This window comes from Neoarius graeffei, chromosome 21, assembly GCF_027579695.1.
Source record: "Neoarius graeffei isolate fNeoGra1 chromosome 21, fNeoGra1.pri, whole genome shotgun sequence".
In the NCBI taxonomy this organism is placed as follows: Eukaryota; Metazoa; Chordata; class Actinopteri; order Siluriformes; family Ariidae; genus Neoarius; species Neoarius graeffei.
The window spans coordinates 34,570,561-34,595,203 of record NC_083589.1 but is presented as its reverse complement, the minus strand read 5'-3'; the positions used below and the strand labels follow the sequence as shown (position 1 = coordinate 34,595,203).

The 24,643-nt window shown below is 41.4% G+C and overlaps 2 protein-coding genes across 5 annotated transcripts in view; both read right to left on the bottom strand.

Moving 5' to 3' along the window:
- Nucleotides 1-6,029: 6,029 nt before the first annotated feature.
- LOC132869959 (zinc finger BED domain-containing protein 5-like) lies at nt 6,030-11,147 on the bottom strand. The gene is made up of 4 exons (XM_060903523.1): nt 9,513-11,147; nt 9,031-9,094; nt 6,487-6,626; nt 6,030-6,104 (listed from the first exon to the last, which is right to left on the bottom strand). The coding sequence occupies exons 1-4, from the start codon at nt 11,145-11,147 to the stop codon at nt 6,030-6,032; spliced, it is 1,914 nt and encodes a 637-aa protein (XP_060759506.1).
- Nucleotides 11,148-18,137: 6,990 nt separating this feature from the next.
- Nucleotides 18,138-24,643, bottom strand: part of cpm (carboxypeptidase M) — a 113,533-nt gene continuing 107,027 nt past the window's right edge. Inside the window, exon 9 of one of the 4 annotated variants that reach the window (XM_060903026.1) lies at nt 18,138-20,338. In XM_060903026.1, coding sequence (XP_060759009.1) covers nt 20,159-20,338 — 180 coding nt within the window. In that variant the 3' untranslated portion in view covers nt 18,138-20,158. Of the gene's footprint in view, nt 20,714-24,643 lie in introns of all 4 variants that reach the window. The other 3 variants (XM_060903027.1, XM_060903025.1, XM_060903028.1) reach the window with 3 other exon arrangements.

The window sequence follows — 24,643 nt, the reverse complement described above, 5'->3', positions numbered from 1 at the left end:
AATGAAGAAATACTGTAAATGCCCTTTGTAGCCAAAAGGATCTATGATTCACCTAACTGTGTATAATACTCAGTGTATTAGGAGTTACTTAGTTGTAGACTGGTCAGTGAATACATTCACTCGTAAAAACTGTTGGAATGTGATGTGGTAAAAATAACAAAGAAAGGAGCTAAACATAACTTATTAGTCTGAAAATATTTCAGATTAGATGAAGCCAAGTCTATAGGCTTGACTGTGCAAGATCCCACTCACCTAGTTTAGAGTCTGATCAGTGGAGCATGCCAGCTCAAAAAATATGATCCATACCGGGGCCGGCTCAAGCTCTCACTAACAGGATGGGCCAGGAAGATTTTTTTTTTCTCTCTTACCCTCGGGTGGGTGGGCCAGCCTTGTGATTGGGTGGGCCAGGCCCACTCTGGCCCCCACAGAGCCAGGCCCGATCCATACTCATCTTGGGATGTACTGAGTCCAGAGTAGTATGTAACGGAGATACATCCCAGACCCTGCTATAGCACTGCATGTTCCATCCATCATGATGCTAGGGTTTTTTATCAGTGTTAAACTATAAGGAGTTTCCATGCCAAACTGTTCGCTGTCAATAATACTCATAGTCCCTTAGCAAGTGAACCCGAAACTTCAAAGCACTTCTGTCCACTGCTATGGATAAGGGGATCTGCCAAATGTCATAAATATAATTGCAATCTCAGAATCAAGTATTTCAGCAAAGCCATCAGCTCATTAACACCAGCTCATTTTAAGAACTAGTATGTGCTTAAATAGTAAAATATGATCAGTTTACTATTTTGTACATATCGCATCAATTTATTTACTTTCATTGTGTTAGTTTCATTGTTACTTTCATTCGTAAAAAAGCACTGAACCTGGCTGTTTAAGTTGTAATCTGTGTATGGCTGTTAACTGAAGTGTAGTTTGATGTGTTCATTGCTGTGCAACTAAATAAGCCCCCAAAATAGTAGTCCTATACTCGCATTAATGATAGAAAAGACAACTAGTCAACTATATTTTTGAAATACTCATCTATTAGTACAAATTAGTATTAATTTGTATAATCTGTACTCATTTTGCACTCTAATTTGTACTCATCTATTAGTACAAATTAGTATTAATGCAACCCCTACTGAGTGGAATTTTTTGTTTGTTTGTTTGTTGAGTAACCAACTTGAAATTTTAGTTTTAATTCTTTTGATTCTTTTACATAGTTCTGAGACAGTACTCAGATATAACGTGACACGGTCAAACTGTTTATTATGAAATAGGCAGTAGTGCATTATCAAAACCTATTTCGCTTGTTTGGGTTGATAGAGGGAGATATTTATGAGGGCTTGTATTGTGCCTCTCTCCAACATAAGATGTGAGTGACTTTAAGTACACTTATTTCTGGATTATCGAGACAGATCCATTTTTTTTTTGGCGACTATAGGACTATTTTGGGGGCTTATTTAAATACACTAATTTCTGGATTATGAAGACAGATACTTTTTTTTTCCTAAATCAGGTTAAATAACTTAAACAATACAGGGTAAACTGGGATGAGTCTGACTGGATTACAATCATAGCGCTTTTCATCTGGATAGACAGATATAAAATCCAAACAGAAACTCCACCCAGGGAGCAGCTGACTTACGTCTTACATAATTACATGCAGTGGTAGTCAAAGGTTTGGATGCATCTATTAATTAAATGGTTTTTCCTTCTTTGTATTCATTAAAAGACATTTCTTGTGTTAATTATGGATGTCGTTTCTCTTCACTTAGTTGAGCATAATATGGATTACTACAGTTGTGGAATAGAGCTATTTACTGTATTATTATTATTATTATGGCGGCACGGTGGTGTAGTGGTTAGCACTGTCACCTAACAGCAAGAAGGTCCTGGGTTTGAGCCCAGCAGCTGGTGAGGGCCTTTCTGTGTGGAGTTTGCATGTTCTCCCCGTGTCTGTGTGGGTTTCCTCCGGGTGCTCCGGTTTCCCCAGCAGTCCAAAGGCATACAGGTTAGGCTAATTGCTGGCTCTAAATTGACCGTAGGTGTGAATGTAAGCATGAATGGTTGTCTGTGTCTATGTGTCAGCCCTGTGATGACCTGGCGACTTGTCCAGGGTGTACCCCGCCTTTCGCCCATAGTCAGCTGGGATAGGCTCCAGCTTGCCTGCGACCTTGTGGGACAGGATAAGCGGCTACAGATAATGGATGGATTCTTCTTCTTATTATTATTATTATTAATAACTGTGACCTCGGGCAGCACGGTGGTGTAGTGGTTAGCGCTGTCACCTCACAGCAAGAAGGTCTGGGTTCGAGCCCTGTGGCCGGCGAGGGCCTTTCTGTGTGGAGTTTGCCTGTTCTCCCTGTGTCCGCGTGGGTTTCCTCCGGGTGCTCCGGTTTCCCCCACAGTCCAAAGACATGCAGGTTAGGTTAACCGGTGACTCTAAATTGACCGTAGGTGTGAATGTGAGTGTGAATGGTTGTCTGTGTCTATGTGTCAGCCCTGTGATGACCTGGCGACTTATCCAGGGTGTACCCCACCTTTCGCCCGTAGTCAGCTGGGATAGGCTCCAGCTTGCCTGCGACCCTGTAGAACAGGATAAAGCGGCTAGAGATAATGAGATGAGATTGTGACCTCGGACACATTAAGGCGGCAAGAAACTGCACTAATTGCCTTTTGATGAGGTACACCTGTTAATTGAAAAGCATTCCAGGTGACTCCCACATGAAGCTGGTTAAGATAATGCCAATAGTGTGTCATCAAGGTAAACACTGGCAACTTTGAAGAATCTAAAATATGAAATGTATTTTGTTTTGTTTTTTATAACATCTTTTTGTCATAATTCCATATATGGTCCATATGTTAGTTCATAGTTTTAATGTATTAAGTATTGTTTTACAATATAGAAAATAGTCAAAATACAGAAAAAAACAATGAATAAGTAGGTGAGTCCAAACTTTTGACTGGTACTGTGGGTTCAGCAGAGATGATGACTGTGTAATGATTTTATCAAGACAGGTGACAGGAATAATGACAGGAAAAAAATGTCTTAAGAAAACAATGAACAAATTAGAAGTAAGTTTAAGTTAATTAATGTTGGTCAATGTGTGTAACTTGGAGCAGCAAAGTTAGCTAATGTTAGCGCAGGATAACATTTGATCAGCTAAATCTCTTTCAAGAAAGGACCTAGCCAGCGAGATGTCAGCTTTACACAAAAGAACATTGTACTACATGGATTTTTTTTTTTTTAGTGGACCATATGAAGGTAAGATGAGTTTGTTGTTATGCTTTGCTGTTGTTTACTAAGTTTGATGTGTATTTGCCCACAACTTCCTGGGCTATTTTAATGCTAGCTAGCTATTCTAGCTTAACTTGGGTATTACATTCAGCAGGTAGCAGCAGGTGGTAGTGAGCAAACGTTAGCTAAACTGGTTGCATATTACAGGCAACTATTAGATAAATATTGGGCTATTTTATGTACAGTTACAGACCAGTATGCATAGCGAGACCAGTTGATTGTCATATTGGCATATACAGTAGCAAGGATAGCATAAGGAACTGCATGGGTAATTTTGGTAGCCCAAACCTTTACTCTCTGCTTTGCTTGCATTTCCCTCTGGGATATCCTTCATCTATTCTTGGAATATATTGCACTTGGCTGGCTATCAGTGTCTAATGTCGATGTGTTTTGGGGCTGTTCTACCAGTGACAAGCTTGTGGCTGTTGGCACTGATTTCAGCATTACTTCCATCCAACATGCTGCAATATGACTTTCAGTGGCAATCTATAATACTAAAGGAAGGCTGTCTGTCTCTGTCTGTTCACCTATGCAGATCAACACAGCTGGACGCACATAGTGGTTTAGTGGTTATCACTGTTGCCTCACAGCAAAAAGGTTCTGGGTTCGAGCCTAGCGACCGACGAGGGACTTTGTGTGTGGAGTTTGCATGTTCTCCCCGTGTCTGTGTGGGTTTCCTCTGGGTGCGCCGGTTTCCCCCACAGTCCAAAGACCTGCGGTTAGGTTAACATGCCTGAGGTTGGGCTGAAATGCCCTTGAGCAAAGCACCTAACCCCCAACTGCTCCCCAGGTGCTGTAGCATAGCTGTCCACTGGTCTGGGTATTTGTACAACCCCGATTCCAAAAAAGTTGGGACAAAGTACAAATTGTAAATAAAAACAGAATGCAATGATGTGGAAGTTTCAAAATTCCATAATTTATTCAGAATAGAACATAGATGACATACCAAATGTTTAAACTGAGAAAATGTATCATTTAAAGAGAAAAATTAGGTGATTTTAAATTTCATGACAACAACACATCTCAAAAAAGTTGGGACAAGGCCACGTTTACCACTGTGAGACATCCCCTTTTCTCTTTACAACAGTCTGTAAACGTCTGGGGACTGAGGAGACAAGTTGCTCAAGTTTAGGGATAGGAATGTTAACCCATTCTTGTCTAATGTAGGCTTCTAGTTGCTCAACTGTCTTAGGTCTTTTTTGTCGTATCTTCCGTTTTATGATGCGCCAAATGTTTTCTATGGGTGAAAGATCTGGACTGCAGGCTGGCCAGTTCAGTACCCGGACCCTTCTTCTACGCAGCCATGATGCTGTAATTGATGCAGTATGTGGTTTGGCATTGTCATGTTGGAAAATGCAAGGTCTTCCCTGAAAGAGACGTCGTCTGGATGGGAGCATATGTTGCTCTAGAACCTGGATATACCTTTCAGCATTGATGGTGTCTTTCCAGATGTGTAAGCTGCCCATGCCACACACACTAATGCAACCCCATACCATCAGAGATGCAGGCTTCTGAACTGAGCACTGATAACAACTTGGGTCGTCCTTCTCCTCTTTAGTCCGAATGACACAGCGTCCCTGATTTCCATAAAGAACTTGAAATTTTGATTCGTCTGACCACAGAACAGTTTTCCACTTTGCCACAGTCCATTTTAAATGAGCCTTGGCCCAGAGAAGACGTCTGCACTTCTGGATCATGCTTAGATACGGCATATTCTTTGAACTATAGAGTTTTAGCTGGCAACGGCGGATGGCACGGTGAATTGTGTTCACAGATAATGTTTTCTGGAAATATTCCTGAGCCCATTTTGTGATTTCCAATACAGAAGCATGCCTGTATGTGATGCAGTGCCGTCTAAGGGCCCGAAGATCACGGGCACCCAGTATGGTTTTCCGGCCTTGACCCTTACGCACAGAGATTCTTCCAGATTCTCTGAATCTTTTGATGATATTATGCACTGTAGATGATGATATGTTCAAACTCTTTGCAATTTTACACTGTCGAACTCCTTTCTGATATTGCTCCACTATTTGTCGGCACAGAATTAGGGGGATTGGTGATCCTCTTCCCATCTTTACTTCTGAGAGCCGCTGCCACTCCAAGATGCTCTTTTTATACCCAGTCATGTTAATGGCCTATTGCCAATTGACCCAATGAGTTGCAATTTGGTCCTCCAGCTGTTCCTTTTTTGTACCTTTAACTTTTCCAGCCTCTTATTGCCCCTGTCCCAACTTTTTTGAGATGTGTTGCTGTCATGAAATTTCAAATGAGCCAATATTTGGCATGAAATTTCAAAATGTCTCACTTTTGACATTTGATATGTTGTCTATGTTCTATTGTGAATACAATATCAGTTTTTGAGATTTGTAAATTATTGCATTCTGTTTTTATTTACAATTTGTACTTTGTCCCAACTTTTTGGAATCGGGGTTGTATGTGCATGTGTGTGTTCACTGTTTCAGATGGGTTAAATGCAGAGGAAGAAATTCACTGTGTACTTAAGTCTGTGCTTGAGCGTACATGTGACAAATAAAGGCTTCTTCTTCTTCATATTCCATCCTTTGCACATGGATTGGTGACACCAGAGGGGCCCAAGACAACATTTTCGATTTCCCAACACAGTATTCATTTCCCATAGGCTACATGCTCAGACTAACACCCTGCGTGCAGCATCAGCGGGGAATTCCCTCCCCCACTTGCCTGAGCGTTTCAATTGTATGGGACCTTGCAATCAGTGCTCCTCGCCAGAGACTTCCACTAGAGCTGAGTCTATGTCACTGAGGAGATGGAGGGAGCGATTTAGCCCCTGTGAAGAGCACCATTCAGAGGAAATCAGGTTCAGAGGCAATAACTGCTAGTAGCCATAAATCTAATATGGTCTTGGTATTTAGGAAAACATACATACAGTAGGTGGTGTGCTTGACAGACATAACTTGGACATGACATTAATGTGGAATTCATAAACTTTTTGTTTCACGTGACGGTGACTTTCAAAACACTAGAATTAAAAACACAAATATGTCTTCCTTACCATGATGTATGATATCTTTGTAAGCAGGTTATCAGCAGTATATGGTCCACTGAAAAAGGTGTGAACATGTTAAAGCCACCATTGTCCCTACCACTTTTCAAAACAAACTGACACCCATCTGCAACTGTGCTAGAGGGATGATCACCATTCTACTGACTTTCATTCCTCGTCTCTCCAGTGCATAACTCCACCTCTCCTCAACCTGCTCCCTACTCTCACTACAGATTACAAGGTCATCTGTGAACATCATAGTCCACAGAGACTCCTGTTTGATCTTGTCCGTCAACCGGTCCATCACTGTTGCAAACAAGAAAGGGCTCAGAGCTGATTCTCCATGTTATCCCACCTCCACCTTGAAGCCATTTGTCACTTCTACCACCCACCTCACCACTGTCACACTGCCCTTACACCACTCTTACATACTTCTTTGCAACTTCTGACTTCCTCGTACAATATCACACTTCCTCTCTCGGCATCCTTTCATATGCTTTCTCCAAGTCCACAAAGACACAATGCAACTCCTGACCTTCTCCATACTTCTCCATCAACATTCTCAAAGCAAATATTGCATTTGTAGTTCTCTTTCATAGCATGAAACCCTACTACTGCTCGCTAATCACCACCTCTCTTCACCTAGATTCTTCGACTCGTTCCCATAACTTCATGGTGTGGCTGATCAGCTTTATACCTCTGTAGTTACTACAGCTCTGCACATCATCCTTATTCTTGAAAATCAGTACCAGTACACTTCTACTCCACTCCTCAGACATCCTCTTACTTTCCAAGCGCGTGTTAAACAATCTAATTGAAAATTCCACTGCCATCTCTCTGAAACATCTCCATGTCTCCACACGCATGTCATCCGGACCAACCATTCCCATTTTTCATCCTCTTCATATCTGTCCTCACTTCATACTTGCTAATCCACTGCACTTCCTGATTCACAATCCCTAAATTCTGTTTCACAAGAGCTTTACCATTCACCCTTCCTTCTCTCATTTTCTTCATTCATCAGCCCCTCAAAGTACTCCTTCCATCTTCTTCTCACTTGTCAGTACATTTCCATCTTTATCCTTCCCAGCTTGGTCCCACTGTCTAGAGGCCTTAGAGGCCAACCTCTCATACAACTCGCCATATGCCTTACCCTTTGCCACCTCTCTCTTCACCAAACGTCGCATCTCCTTGTACTCCTGTCTACTTTCTTCATCTCTCCGACTGTCCTACTTCTTCTTCGCCACTCTCTTCCTCTATATACTTTCCTCATTCCATCACCAAGTCTCCTTGTCTTCTTTCCTCTGTCCAGATGACAAACCAACTACCTTCCTGACTGTCTCCCTCACTACTTCTGCAGTCATTGCCCATCCACCTGGCAATTCTTCCCCATCACCCAGTGCTTGTCTTAAAGGAATACTCCGGAGTGAAATGCTTTTTAGGGCTATTTTCGCATGATTGGGAGTGCATACGTTGAGTTGGTAGCACAATCACGTCAATCGGTTGTGTTTTGAGGATGTTGTTTTTTTGTGATTTAAACCGAAAGCGCTAACACGGCAGTGCGAGGGGCATGTCATTTCGCCGATACAAAATGCTGTTTTTAAAACCATTGCCAAGGTCCAAACAACATTACAGTTCAGTGGAAGTGAGTACAGGGTTCCTACACACAAACCGAAGTGTCCCTGGCTCTGTAAGTGTACGGACAGATCGTCTAGAACAGGGGTTCCCAAACTTTACCATGACAAGGCCCCCCCTATACCAGTAGATTCCAGCTAAGGCCCCCCTGATATGGGGCGCGTGTGAACACCGTGCTAATAGGCTACTGTGACAAAATTAAAAATAAGCGAATGAACCATCTAAATAAAAGTCAATTTATTTTGTGTAGGTGAAGTAACAAATACATTTTATTATTTATAACCGTTAATGACACTGTATGTGCATCTGTGTTTTAAGTTTGGCAAAAGCAGAAAGGAGGAGAGTTGTTATTAAAAGAAAAGTTGGAGCCAATGCACTGTAAAAAAATATTTGTTGTTTTAACTTAAAAAAGTTAGTGCAAGGGCTGCCTTAAAATTTTGAGTTCACTGGAATTCACATAGTAAGTTAAATTGTTGTGAACTTACTATATTAATTTCAGTGAACTCAAAATTTTAAGGCAGCCCTTAAGGCAACCCTTGCACTAACTTTTTTAAGTTAAAACAACAAATCATTTTTTACAGTGTGGAAACATTCAACATGCCTGGGCATTTCAGATAATGTAGGCCTAACAACAAAATGTACACACAAAAGATAATATTTAGAAGATTTTAGTGTGTGTGTGTGTGTGTGTGTGTGTGTGTGTGTGTGTGGGAGAGAGAGAAAGAGAAAGAGAGATTTAACCACTCATTAATTATATCATTTTCACTGGTTCACATGTTACAGCCCAATGAGTAAAAACATCCAATCAGCGTCCGAAGGGAGGAGCCCTCTCCTTCATTTCACTAACCCCCCCCCCCCCCCCCCCAACAACGACACATGCCCCATAATGACAATCACAACATGAACAAAAAAAAAAACCCTCATTACCAAGTGAACATCAGCTTATGGCTGCTGTCAACTGACCACAACCCTTTGTTTATACACCATTTCCTCTCAAATTATTCAATATTGTCTGTTAATTGGAAAAAAGCATATTCAACCGATATCCTTGCCTCAACTAGAGTCTTGAACATACCAATGAGGTCCACCACTTTACCCTCTTGCTCCAATTTATAGCATTTCCATACGGCCATCTTGGCCTGACCCAACAAGAAATTCAAACAGCAACACACATCTTTAGTTCTTTTTGAATATCTAACTCCTAAAATTAACATTTCTTTTGAAAAAATAAAACCAAACATATGACTCTATTGAGTAAAAGGAAGAGTGGACTCAGTTTCACACATTCTGAAAAAAACATGAAACACAAAGAGAGAGAGAGACAGACATACCATGCTAATGAGAGCAGTGGGCCTGATGGCTCATATACAGTTTATCAAGCCTGGGCTTTATATCTGACAGTGCAACACGCATGTCATTCTCCACATTTAGACGTGATCTGTATTTAGTTTTCAGTACTTTTAAAGTTGAAAACCCAGACTCACACAAATAAGTGGTGGCAAATGGAAGGAGGCATTTCAAAGCCCTCTCAGCTAGAGTGGGAAACTCTTGTCTTACAAGCAGCCAGTAGTTAGGAAGGGAGAGGGTTTCAAATTTGACTTTTAAGTCCCATGAGGTAGCCATCTCAATCAGTTCCTCTTGTGATTTTAAGTCCAGACAAGAGCCAACATCAGGAGCAAACGGGGTTCTAACCCAATTTAGCTGGGTGTTGTCAAGGTCAGGGAAATAGTCCCTGAAATATCCCTGGAGGTGTTCCAAGTGTGACTGTATCAAAGGGGCAATGGTGTCCAACTCATGACCAGATGACAGCAGCTCTTGGTGTAGTTGTGGGAACATTTCTGTATTCCCCTCTTGCAGCTTACTTGCCCATAGCGTGATTTTCATGGAAAAAGCACGCACTTTGTCTTGCATATGCAGTATGTATGTATCACGCCCTTGCATGCTTTGATTCAGTACGTTGAGATGGTGAAATATGTCTGCCAAATAAGCAAGTTTGAGAAGCCATGTTGCATCTGTGAAACGGTCTGCCAGCTGATGTTTTTCAGACGAAAGGAACTCTGCGATCTCCGCCTGCATCTCATATACACGGTTCAAAACTGCCCCTCGTGAAGGCCAGCGTACACTTGAATGGAGCAGCAATCCATGAAAACGAGCTCCCATTTCGTTACACAGAATGGCAAAGAGTCGGTGCTTCAAGGGGTGAGTTTTAATAAAGTTCACTACCTGTACTGCCTCCTGCAGTACCAGATTAAGCTTGTCATCGATGCGTTTAGCCACAAGGGCTTCGCGATGGAGCATACAGTGTGTGAACACGGCATGCGGAGCCTTCTGTTTGATTAGCGAAGTCACTCCACTGTTTCTCCTTGTCATTGCTGCAGCCCCATCCGAACACACTCCAACACAACGGGACCAATCAAGTCCGTTTGTCCTAATGTAGTTGTCCAAAATTTCAAATATCTCCCTCCCTGTGCCCCTACGTTCAAGCGCTTTGCAGAACAGTATTTCCTCCGCGAACTTTTCTCCTTGAAAGAACCTGATGTAGACAAGCAGCTTAGCAACATTAGCCACGTCAGTGCTTTCATCGAGCTGCAGTGCATAATAGTCGCTCGCTCGTACCTGCTCCAAAAGTTGAGTAGAAACGTCCTCAGCCATGTCACTTATACGTCTACTCACTGTATTGTCGGAAAGTGGCACCGCGTCAATTTTCTTGGCAGCGTCCTCACCAAGCATTTCTTTAACAATGTCTTTGGTTGCTGGCAATAACAAATCCTCTCCAATAGTATGCAACTTCCTAGCCCCAGCAATGTGGTAAGATGCCAGAAAAGATGCTCTCAGTGCTCTCTCTGGGACTTTAGCCTGCTGCACGAATGTGGCCGACTGCTTGGTTATTAGTTCCTCCTTGCGTTTAAAATACTCCATGGACTTTTCAGCCTCTGCTGGGTGTTTTTGATGTAAATGGCGTTTAAGTTTAGACAGTTTTAAGCACTCGTTTGAAAGGACTTCAAGGCATAGTACACATTTCGGAAACTCCTGCCCATTTTTGGCTGTAACCGTAAATCCATAGTTTATGTATTCATTCTCATACTTCCTTGACTTTTTTGGCCAGTTGTTCTTACATGTTTGTTCAGCATCAGATGTTGGTGGATTGTTGGAGTTTACATCAGGTCCTTTTCTTTTCAAAAACTTGTCCATGTTGTAATATATCCCTGTCAGTCTGCGACACAACAGCTGATATCTGTCAAAACTTTATTGTAGAGGCAGCTCGCGCAGCTTGGTAACCATGGAGATGACAGTACTGGTACTACGGGTAATCCAATCCATAGGGACATAACACGCAGAAGCCACTTAGGCTACGTTTACATTAGACCGTATCTGTCTCGTTTTCTTCGCGGATGCACTGTCCGTTTACATTAAACCGCCTGGAAACGCCGGGAAACGGGAATCCGCCAGCGTCCACGTATTCAATCCAGATCGTGTCTGGTCCGGTGCTGTGTAAACATTCAGAATACGCAGATACGCTGTGCTGAGCTCTAGCTGGCGTCCCATTGGACAACGTCACTGTGACATCCACCTTCCTGATTCGCTGGCGTTGGTCATGTGACGCGACTGCTGAAAAACGGCGCGGACTTCCGCCTTGTATCACCTTTCATTAAAGAGTATAAAAGTATGAAAATACTGCAAATACTGATGCAAATACTGCCCATTGTGTAGTTATGATTGTCTTTAGGCTTGCCATCCTTCCACTTGCAAATAGTAAGTGATATGCGCTGGGATCACACACACAGCGGCTCAGTCCCGAATCACTGCTTGTGCACTTCACTCGCGCGCTGTGTGAGCTGCGCAGGGCCGGAGTGCGCACCCTCCAGAGGGCACTCGCTGTTCAGGGCGGAGTGATTTGGAGCGCAGGATGCCTGCGGAGCCGAGCGTATCCGTGTATTGGCGTTGCTATGTGCACACAAATCGTGTATTGGTGTTGCTGTGTGCACACTAATCGTTTTAAAAACGTTAATCTGATGATCCGCTGATACGGTCTAATGTAAACATGGGCTTAGTTAAACAGGCGTACATTACACATATTAACATCTTTAACCCTCTATTTATTATAATTTTTATCCAATTATTCTTTTTTTCTTTAGCCTATTTCTTCTTTTTACCTTTCCCTCCAATTTCCCACGGCCCCCCTGGCACCCCCTTGCGGCCCCCCAGGGGGCCGCAGACCCCACTTTGAAAACCAGTGGTCTAGAAGACTGAATACAAAACATGTACCTTCCTGAAAGTAGTTGTTCTCCAGACGCCATCTTCAGGGGACAGTCCGTAAAAGTCGAGTGTCGAGTGCAGAGCTAAATCCTCTGGAAATGCACAATTTCATAGCATCACATGACCTCCCATTCAAAATTCCATCCCGCTTGGACTATAATGTTGTTGCATGCAGTTTCCTTTTAATTTTGAACTAAACACTAGACTGTTTCTCCATAAAATGCTACGAAATTGTGCATTTCCAGAGGATTTAGCTCTGCACTCGACTTTTACGGACTGTCCCCTGAAGATGGCGTCTGGAGAACAACTACTTTCGGGAAGGTACGTTTTGTATTCAGTCTTCTAGACAATCTGTTCGTACACTTACAGAGCCAGGGACACTTCGGTTTGTGTGTAGGAACCCTGTACTCACTTCCACTGAACTGTAATGTTGTTTGGACCTTGGCAATGATTTTAAAAACAGCGTTTTGTATTGGCGAAATGGCATGCCCCTCGCACTGCCGTGTTAGCGCTTTCGGTTTAAATCACAAAAAAACAACTTTCTCAAAACACAACCGATTGACGTGATTGTGCTACCAACTCAACGTATGCACTCCCAATCATGCGAAAATAGCCCTAAAAAGCATTTCACTCTGGAGTATTCCTTTAACTCCTCCCTGAACTCGACCCTACAGTCTTACTTTCAACTTCCACCATTTAATCATTGGCTCAGCCTTTACTCCCTTCATCTTCTTAGTCTCCAAAGTCATCATACAGTTCACCATCTGATACTGCCTTGCTACGTTATTCCCTGCCACCACCTTGCAGTTTCCAATCCCTTTCAGATTGGACATCCTGCATCGGATATAGTCCACCTACCTGTATGCACCTTCCTCCACTCTTGTGTCACCCTGTGTTCCTCCCTCTTCTCAGAATATATATTCACCACAGACATTTTCATCCTTTTCGCAAAATCCACCACCACCTATTCTTTCATCTTCCTCATCTTGATGCCATACCTATCCATCACCTCATCACCACCTCTGTTCCCTTCAGCAACATGCCAGTTGAATTCTGCTCCAATCATCACTCTTTCTTCCTTGGGTACTCTCTCCACCACTTCATCCAAGGCACTCCAGAAATAATCTTTCTTTTCCATCTCACACCCAACTTGTGGGGCATATGCATTTCCAACCTTCATCATCACACCTTTGATTTCCAGCTTCATACTCCTCATTCTGTCCAACACTGTCTTTACCTCCAAAACGGTGGCATGGTGGTGTAAGTGGTTAGCACTGTTGCCTCACAGCAAGAAGGTTCTGGGTTCGAGCCTAGCTGCCAACAGGGAAATTTCTGTGTGGAGTTTGCATATTCTCCCCGTGCGTGTGTGGGTTTCCTCCGGGTGCTCCAGTTTCCCCCACAGTCCAAAGACATGCAGGTTAGGTTAACATGGGACAGCCTTGGGGTGAAGTGCCCAAGCATGGTGGCATGCATGTACGGAGCAGCTTTGCTCTCCTATGTTGAACTAAATTTCGTTGTACGTTTGTGCAGTGACAATAAAAGACATTCTATTCTAAAACACTCTGGACATACTCTTCTTTCAGGATAACCCCTAGCCCATTTCTCCTCCCACCCACACCATGGTAGAACAGTTTGAACCTACCTCCAATGCTTCTGGCCTTGCTCCCCTTCCACTGGGTCTCTTGCATGCACAATATATCCACCTTCCTTCTCTCCATCATATCTGCCAGCTCTCTCCCCTTACCAATCATAGTGCCAGCATTCAAAGTCCCAACTCTCAACAAGATTCAAAGTGGATTCTATAAACTGAAAGTCATAAATTAATATATGCTCCAACATTCTGGTGATATATTGCCACTATTTGTTTGGAGTGTGGACTATGAATTCTACAATTGACCAGTTCTGACAGACAGCACCTTTAACTCGAGTGAAGAATATGAAGCTGTACTCCATAATGTACTGGAGCATTTATTTAGATTAATTGCACTTTTACCACATGCGGTGAGCAGAAATGTTCCCCAAGATGGATTTCTGTTTCTTTGTGGAGTACAGTCTTGTCATACAGCATTTACCAAACAACTATAAGATAAACTTTATTCATCCCTCGGTGGGGAAATTTACAAACAGCTCCATCTACAGGACAAATACTATAGTGCTGCATCAACTAATATCAAAAATACTATAGTGCTGCATTGACTAATATATCAATATGTAAAGCTAACTTTATTCATGCAGACCTGATGTTGCAAAATGTCGCAATTTCATGGACTAGTCACAGTTACAGCCTGACCTTAACTCTTCTTTTGTCCACATTTTAACATTCATTTTCACTACTATTTCTTCATTATCTTTTGTCTTTCTCCCTTCTTACATTTCACCCTCATCCTTCTGAGTGATGGTGGGGGGTAGGCTTGTTAAATGCTATTTTATCCCGCTGCTTCTCATTCACAGACATATTGGCAGGTCCAATTAGAAAAGAACTTCCAATTAAAACATTGACATTTTAGATTTATGTGCAAGTTGATGCAGTTTCACTTGGGAAATATATGGCTGGCCAACCCTTTCAATCAATCAAGAGCAAATAAAAATATCATGATTTGTCATTCCATTTTGAGGTTGTTAGAAAGTATATCATTAGCCATTGGGAAATGTTTAACTGACATTTAAAATATGAGCTATATCCTGCCTTCTGGGAATTTTGTCAATCAGGAGGTACTGCATTTTTCCAGAAGAACAAATAACACATGACAGAAGATCTTGATGCTTGCTGGGAAATTTCCATGACTGAATGGGTTTAATTCAAACAGTAACACATGCACACTTCCGACAAACAATCTACATTAGTGTCATCTCATAATGACTGACACTGATTTCTTCTACGTCTCTACTGCTTTTATGCAACATATTTAGGAACCTTTTTTTTTTTTGCTTGTATGAGTGACATATGATGAAATCTTGTTTGGAGACTGAAATATATATATATATATATATATATATATATATATATATATATATATATATTAGATGCAATATCTCATCTCATCTCATTATCTCTAGCCGCTTTATCCTGTTCTACAGGGTCGCAGGCAAGCTGGAGCCTATCCCAGCTGACTACGGGCGAAAGGCGGGGTACACCCTGGACAAGTCGCCAGGTCATCACAGGGCTGACACATAGACAACCATTCACACTCACATTCACACCTACGGTCAATTTAGAGCCACCAGTTAACCTAACCTGCATGTCTTTGGACTGTGGGGGAAACCGGAGCACCCGGAGGAAACCCACGCGGACACAGGGAGAACATGCAAACTCCACACAGAAAGGCCCTCGTCGGCCACGGGGCTCGAACCCGGACCTTCTTGCTGTGAGGCGACAGCGCTAACCACTACACCACCATGCCGCCAGGATCTTTCTTCTTTTTATTATTATCATCATCATCCTAACATTTTTTAGGATATTATTTCTCCCACAGTTTTTAACCAATCACCAAATTTCACATGAATACCTCTGGGCTGAATTAAGTTGCAATGACTGAACTGGAATGATCCTTGAAAAACAGGCTTTTTTGCTCACTAAGCATCATTCTCCATCTCTTACTGTTCTGGATCTATAGTGTACGGTGACCAGACGTCCCAGTTTGTAAGCGCTAGCGCAAATCAGTGTGACTTTAGTCACAGTATCTATCTAGTTATGTTTTCTTTTTGTAATCTGAGAAGTGGTCTCTTGTGTAATATGCTGCTCAGATACAAACTTTTTTTTCTGTAACATTTAATTTTGTGTTGGAAAACGAACATTTGGAACTCAAATGTTTTTTGTTCTGACTCGATAACGTAGAAGTATCATCTCATCTCATTATCCCTAGCCACTTTATCCTGTTCTACAGGGTCGCAGGCAAGCTGGAGCCTATCCCAGCTGACTTCGGGCGAAAGGCAGGGTACACCCTGGACAAGTCGCCAGGTCATCACAGGGCTGACACATAGACACAGACAGACAACCATTCACACTCACATTCACACCTACGGTCAATTTAGAGTCACCAGTTAACCTAACCTGCATGTCTTTGGACTGTGGGAGAAACCGGAGCACCCGGAGGAAACCCACGCGGACACGGGGAGAACATGCAAACTCCGCACAGAAAGGCCCTCGTTTGTCACAGGGCTTCTTGCTGTGAGGCGACAGCGCTAACCACTACACCACCGTGCCGCCGGAGCCCAATGTGTGGCAAGAAAACTTTTCCCGTACCCCCACCAGCCTGAACTCCTGACATAATTAAGGCAGGTTTGGATGGATTCATGCTGGTTCTGACCCTACCATCATGTCAAGTTTTTCAAATCAAGCTTCCTCAGACCAGTTTGTGTGAGCCTGTGCCCATTGTTATCTCAGATTCCTGTTCTTGGCTGACAGGAGTGGAACATGATGTAGTCCTCTGCTGTTGTAGGCAATCCAACTTAAAGTATGATGTGTTGTCCATAGGTGCTAAAAGAAGGCAACTGGACTTGCTTGAAATTCTTGAAGATGTTTCACTTCTCATCTGAAAGGCTTCTTCAGTTCTGTCTGACTAGTGGGTAGTTCCAGGTATTTATCCTCTAGTGGATCAAAAGCAACCCTCAGGAGAGCTACACCTACAGGATGACTCAATGGCCCAGGTGACCTTAACGGCTCTCCTGAGGGTTGCTTTTGGTCCACTAGAGGATACATACCTGGAACTCCCCACTAGTCAGACGGAACTGAAGAAGCCTTTCGGATGAGAGGTGAAACATCTTCAAGAATTTCAAGCAAGTCCAGTTGCCTTCTCTTAGCACCTATGGTTTACTATGGCCTGAATGACTGAGAACCTTCAGACATATGATGTGTTGTATATTTTGAGATGCCATGGTTGTGCACAAGAGTGGTTATTTGAATTACTCTGGCTTTCCTGTCAGATCTAATCAGTCTGGCCATTCTCCTCTGAGCTCTCTCATCAACAAGGCATTTCACCCACAGGACCTCCATTCACTGAAAGTTTTGTGTTTGTTTTTCACACAGTTCTGCATTTCTAAAATATTCACATCATCCTGTCAGGCCCCAACAACCGTGCCATGGTCAAAATCACAGAGAGGGTTTTTTTTTCCCTTTTTCATTCTGATATTTGATGTGAACATTAACTGAGGCTCCTGACCTGAATCTGCATGACTATGTGATTGAATACTAATATGGAACATGCTCCTAAACTGGTCAGTAAGTGTATACAGTATAAGCTAGGGTTTGAAGAGGTTTACAGTGTGTGTGTGTGTGTGTGAAGGCAAGGAAGAACTAATTTGTAAGAAAGTCATATTACTCAAAGTTACACATTACTTTCCTGTACAGTTGACAAGTTTTTGTTCTGCATTTCCACCACTCGACAGGGATTTAATAGTGATGTAAAAGAAGAGAAGTGTTGTAAACAGAAGTGACAGTGACATTATTTCAGTACAGCAAGAAGGTTAATGTAAAGGAGGTTGAGATTGAGGTGTTGTTCTTTCTTATGCATATCATTAACAGTATATTTAAAAAAAAAAAACATGTGACATTGACTTACATTTTTAAAAAAAACGTGGGACCCAAATATGGGAAAATTCCATTTTGCCAGTTTTGCAGTATGGACATGGCACAGATTTAATATGAAACCACTGCTTGATTGGTTTCACAACAACATGGGAAGAAAGAATAAATGGAAGAACACCTGGAAGGAAGAATTTCTGTCAGCTTAAAAAAAAAATCCTGGAAGCTTACCAATATAACTACTCTACTTTTCTTTATTCACATGATCTGTGTCCAGAACCTGTGACTCAATGCCATTTTGAAAGTGTGTTCTCATTGTGTGTGGGGTTTTTTTTTTTTTTGGTCTTCGAAAACATCATAATTTCCTCCTTTTATTCACAAAGTCATTTTCTTAATTGTCAGTGTACGATTCCAAAATCTGGTTTATTTAAAGGCAACAGACAAACAAATGTAACAATTTTATTTAAGGCACTACAAAGTCAATGTACCAGTATGAGACCAGGGTAAGGCAGAAGAGAAGAGAAGAGAGCTGTTTTTGGCATAGCCGTTTGAGTTCTTGCGTTTATGGAACCAGAAACTGAACACATTTCCAACAAACAGAAGCAATTTAGAGGAAATAAAATGTTTAAATGTGATAAGTAAATAAACCAGCATTTATGGCTTGATAAAATACCTGCGTAAAACTTGAAATTCTGGAACATCCACTTTCCTAAATAATGGACTTCATAGAAAACATAATTGACAGAAATACAATAACAGGATAAAAATTAATAAAACCGCATGTGTCGATGATAAACATGAGATTATACTTTAGTTGAAATAGCAAATCAGTTCAGCCCTTAAGGATTCACCTTGGTTGTGAAACCTTGCATTTCACCAAATAAAGTTACCACTGGAAAAGTCACATATCTGAGCTTTGACTGTACTGAAAGAAGCATGTTCTCTGAGCGACATGTGTCTAGAATTGATTCCAGGGGCCACGCTGACAAACTTCTGAAAGGAAAGATCCACTCTAACTCAATAAACATGCTCAGATTGAACTATTTGTGATGTGCATAGCATTTCTGGTCTGAATTTTTTGCTGTATTTTTGTTCGCAGCTGTGTTCTGCTCTGATGTCCTACCGTAAATGGATGTTGCTTGTCCACTTAAAATGGTGTTTAAGACTTTTTTTTTTTTAAAACACTCCCAAACATAATGGATAAACATTATACCCAGGAGTTGGACATCGAGTTCCAGAATACAATGCAGATACAGGCTGTGAACAGCAACCAACTCGGCTTGAACAGTTAGACATCGGTGAGATGACAACATGATGGTATTGATCAAGGATCTTGGTATTAGCAAGAACAGATGAGTAAGTTCAAGAGCTAGACAGACTAAAGTGCTGCTGCAATACTGTAGAGATGAAGCATTGGCTAATTCTCAGTTACAGTACACCACTATCAATGGGGAGGCGAACGGCATTGTGGGTAACACAGGAAATACTTAGCCAAAATGAAAATAGAGCAGTGCTGATGAAAAGCTAAAGAAACTTTGATTATAAATCAAATCTTGGATGTGACTACCTATCACATGTTATATTTAATAGTTATTCCACGAAATCAAGTCGTACATGGGCTGATAGCTGATGAGGTATGTATGATGAGATTGAGTGGAATAGCTGTTTTATTCTATCTACAGTCACTGGATTTTGAGAAACAGAGCATTTTTATTTTTTGCAAATTCGATAAATAAAAACTTTATACAAAACGTGACAAAATCATTTCCACTTAGAATGTAAACAAACCGAAGAAATGACAGGAGCAATTTGTGAAAAATGCGATAATAATAATTCTTGAAAAAAAAAATACGTTCTTCATATCAAATATTTTTTCTTTTTTTTGTATTTTTTTGACTGCTACTTCTTCTTTAGGGTTTTTGACGGTTGGCAAACCAACTTAAAGTTGCATAACCACCACCAACTGGGCTGGAGTATGGAACAGGAGATTATATATATATATTTTTTTTTTTTTGGGGGGGGGACAATATTCTTTTCGCCATTTCTGTTTCTTTTAAATACTTGATCATTTTTGGAGTTTTGTTTTGAGTAGAGTTTGTATTTCGTCCTCGGTTGGTTCAGCAACACGCTCCGCCATTTTGTTTTTCTCTACTCACGGTATTATGAGCTGATAGCCTAATAGTAGAGTAACCAAAGTGTGTGATTGCTCATATCCAGTGAATGTGGATAGAATAAATACTGATATGCAAGTCATTCAGGATCGACTTTTTCCTTTAAGGCCAAAACTGACAAGATCTCAAAGAAACTCTTTTAAAAAACAAACAAACAAACAAACAAACAAGCAAAAAGAATGTTTAAGTGTTAATCTTGTGTGTAACGATACAGTTGAAGGTGTCAGGTCTGAAACATTTTGCACTTATGCCTTTTATATCAGCTGTCCAAAGTTTTGGTTTTCTTTAGAGTGTGCTTCTCTGTGAGAGTGACACTGAGGAAAATCGGAGAAAGCGCATTCCATCATGAGCTCCCAAAGCACGGCCCGTCTCCGATGAGGATGAAGCAGTTCTTTAAATGCAATACTCAGAGTCAGTTGCTTTCCTTTCATGGCCTTCAAAAGGAAAGAAATATCCTCATAAACTTAAAAATATATCAAGCCAAAACATGGCTCATGTGGTTGTGCAAGAAAAGTAAAGTGTACACTTTTCCATTCAGTCAGTAATCAAATCAGTCATCCATCTCATCACAGCAGGAGTGTGAGAAGTGTGAGGGAAGTCAGTGCAGTGATGGTGCTGGGCAGCAGGGCAGCACTGTGGTTCTCTCTATTTCTGACTTCAGGTGAGGGGCAAGTGGGCTGTGTTGCCACAAGGACTGTAGAGCTGGCACGTTTCTGAAACTGGAAGTTGTGTGTTAAAGCAGTGAATCTGTCCGGGCCGTAAGGCACTGACACGGTCTCTGTGAGTGGCTCGTATCCTGGGTATGTCACCTGCAAAGTTGTGTATAATACACAGATATTTAAACCTATAAGGTTTTTTTTTTTTTTTTTTTTTTTGTGTGTGTGTGTGTGTGTGTGTGTATAATTATTCCAGAACTGAAGTCTGCACAGCAGCTCTGACTTATAGCACTGCCCTGGTAGCTTGATGGACAATTCTCATGTACAGCATTATGCATTTTGTACAAAGTCATATTTAATACAGAAATAAATGGTGTTAAATGATTGAAACAAATAGTTGAATGATTTGAATATTATCCAATTTTTCAATAATTTGTCAACTTCAGAATCGTGGTGGAGAAGCCATTATTCAAACTGCACAACAGGGTTTAGTTGGAAAACATGGATTAAAAAAAAATAATAAATAAAAAAATTATTATTCCTCATGGACCATGTTGGTTTAAAGGAAAAAAAAACAACAACTCAGTCCTGTTATAAAATCCAGTACCTCCCAGGGATGTAACTGAATACTGTGTGCGTGTGTGTGTGCAAAAAAAGTACAAGTTTGTTAATAATCAAGGGCATAACTCTGGTAAAATTTCATCTCATCTCATTATCTGTAGCCGCTTTATCCTGTTCTACAGGGTCACAGGCAAGCTGGAGCCTATCCCAGCTGACTACAGGCGAAAGGCGGGGTACACCCTGGACAAGTCACCAGGTCATCACAGGGCTGACACATAGACACAGACAACCATTCACACTCACATTCACACCTACGGTCAATTTAGAGTCACCAGTTAACCTAACCTGCATGTCTTTGGACTGTGGGGGAAACCGGAGCACCCGGAGGAAACCCACGTGGACACTGGGAGAACATACAAACTCCGCACAGAAAGGCCCTCGCCGGCCACGGGGCTCGAACCCGGACCTTCTTGCTGTGAGGCGACAGCGTTAACCACTACACCACCGTGCCGCCCGGTAATGTAGAAGTCATAAAATAGAAATCTATAACAAGACTAAGACTATTGCACAGTACTGTACATTATTTGGAATGAATGAATATTGTGTTGTAAACATATGAACAGGAGGAGCAATATCCTCCCCCCATCCAAAAAAAAGTTAACCCAGACAGGGCATCTGGAGGTTTGCATGAGGACTTGGTTCATGCAAGACACAAGTGAGAAGTTTTTGCCTTTATGTGGTTGAGTAGTCAGGTATGAAACTTGAGAGACTACACATACGTCGATGAATATCTGCGTTAAATGTATACTGACATAGATAGTAGCATTACATTGCAGCACAAGTACCTACACTGGGACTGAATAACTCATTCATAAGCACTGCACAAAATATTTTATACAGCACAACTTCAGGAATTATGTAAAGCTTATATCAAAACCTGTGAGATGACAAAGTATATTGCTTTCATGACAGAAAGTGAGACTGCCTGTATTTTCTTATCGTGGAAGTCACTGTGCAGTATTTACTAATCCCGCATTTATGAAATGGTGAGAAATCTTCTGTAAGATTTCTGTAAGACCTGCTATTCTGAGTTTTGGGGACATCAATTTACTGTATCTAGCTTGACTCTTCAACTGCTGATGGTCTTTTTTTTCCATTTCAAAACCATTATGGGGAAGCCATGGTCTAAAGATTAGAGAAGCAGCTTTGGGACCTAAAGGTCGCTGGTTCGATTCCCTGGACCAGCAGGAATGGCTGAAGTGCCATTGAGCTGGAGCCTATCCCAGCTGACTACGGGCGAGAGGCGGGGTACACCCTGGACAAGTCGCCAGGTCATCACAGGGCTGACACATAGACACAGACAACCATTCACACTCGCATTCACACCTACGGTCAATTTAGAGTCACCAGTTAACCTAACCTGCATGTCTTTGGACTGTGGGGGAAACCGGAGCACCCGGAGGGAACCCACGCAGACACGGGGAGAACATGCAAACTCCACACAGAAAGGCCCCCGTCAGCCACTGGGCTCAGACCCAGAACCTTCTTGCTGTGAGGCAACAGTGCTAACCACTACACCACCGTGCCGCCCCCATTTCTATACAATATCACTTAATTTATAAAGCTCATATGCCAGCAAAATGAATGATTTTAATATCTCCAAAGTAATATGGCAACCTTTTTTCCTTTAATTTGTATGTATAACATTATTATGGAATCCTACATATACCTTCTAACTTTCTCAAAAAGTCATTAATCTACTATTAGAGAAAAAAAAAATCTAAGAAATAAGTTGCAGGATCTTGATCATTCTGCTCACAGTGACAATTGAGTTTATTCCCCCTTTCCTCTTTAATGTAAAGACAAGGTGACAAAATTCCATGAATTTTGATATAAGCCTTTCGTAAATGTGTCAGATTTGCTTTATTACATATGTATGCAGTGCTTATAATGTGTTACATAGGTACCCTTCAAATAAAGTGTTCGCCAAAACCCTTATGGAAAGCTGGGGTTTGAGTACCATTGTTTTCATTCAAACTTTGCTGGATGTTTGATATAATTATTATTTTTTAAATTATGTTACCTAGAATTTTAAGGTATTATTTATATTATTTTAAATGCATAATTGTAATATGCAATGCAAGTCACCAAAACTTTTACTTCAAGCATAAATATAATCCTTTTTTTCCCTAGATTATAAATTAAACCCAAATTATTATTATTATTATTATTATAAAGTAAACTTTCAAAAGGCAATCAACGTTTGCAGGGAAACTATATCCAAAGCATGTTCATGATCTGCCACACTTTTCGCTGCTGGATCAATTAGTATTTTGGTCTCTTTAGCCCCATATGGCAGCTTTCTCAGGGAGGAAACTTTAGTTCCTGATGGTCTGGCATACACTGAACTCCATTTGAGAAAAAGTCATTCCCTGATTCCGTTCCTTTCAGTCCTCTACAGCCAAAAACTACTCTTTCTACCTCCTACTCAACCACGCTTATTTAAACAGCACATAATTCCTTCGATCTGACCCCTCTGTTTAGGCTGTGTGTGTGGCTTTCAGCTCAGGGCGTGAATTACCCACTTTGCTTTAAGTGCTTTTCATTTCGCACTGGGCCTCATTTCCTGGGGCAAGTGAGAAGAAAACAACCATTTTCATGGTGCCTGGCATAAAGTGAAAAATAGTGGGGCCAGATTCTTCTTCCATTCATTAAAGGGTGGAAAGGAGAGACTGTGACCTGGAGATCGACATCCATCTAAATGAGGCAGCTTAACTGATGGTAGAAATATCTCAACCCTACATTCTACTCATTTGGGCAAACAGTGCTTCAGGTTCAACCTTTTAGTCACCAGATGGTTGAGAGTTCCAGTCCACAAAACGGCACACTGCCAGAAACAGGGGTATGGTAGGAGTCCATTTCTGTCCCCCAAGGTACAAACTACACTAATGTACCCTCAAGGGCTCATTATTGGACTTCAAGGTACCCATGTGTGCCTTTTTAGGGCCAAAAAGGTTCATACATGTTCCCAAGCATTATACAAAGGGTACAAATAAATACAGTGAGGCAAAAAAGTATTTAGTCAGTCACCAATTGTGCAAGTTCTCCCACTTAAAAAGATGAGAGAGGCCTGTAATTTTCATCATAGGTACACTTCAACTATGAGAGACAGAATGAGAAAAAAAAATCTAGAAAATCACATTGTCTGACTTTTAAAGAATTTATTTGCAAATTATGGTGGAAAATAAGTATTTGGTCAATAACAAAAGTTCATCTCAATACTTTGATATATACCCTTTGTTGGCAATGACAGAGGTCAAACATTTTCTGTAAGTCTTTCACAAGGTTTTCACACACTGTTGCTGGTATTTTGGCCCATTCCTCCATGCAGATCTCCTCTAGAGCAGTGATGTTTTGGGGCTGTCGCTGAGCAACACGGACTTTCAACTCCCTTCAAAGATTTTCTATGGGGTTGAGATCTGGAGACTGGCTAGGCCACTCCAGGACCTTGAAATGCTTCTT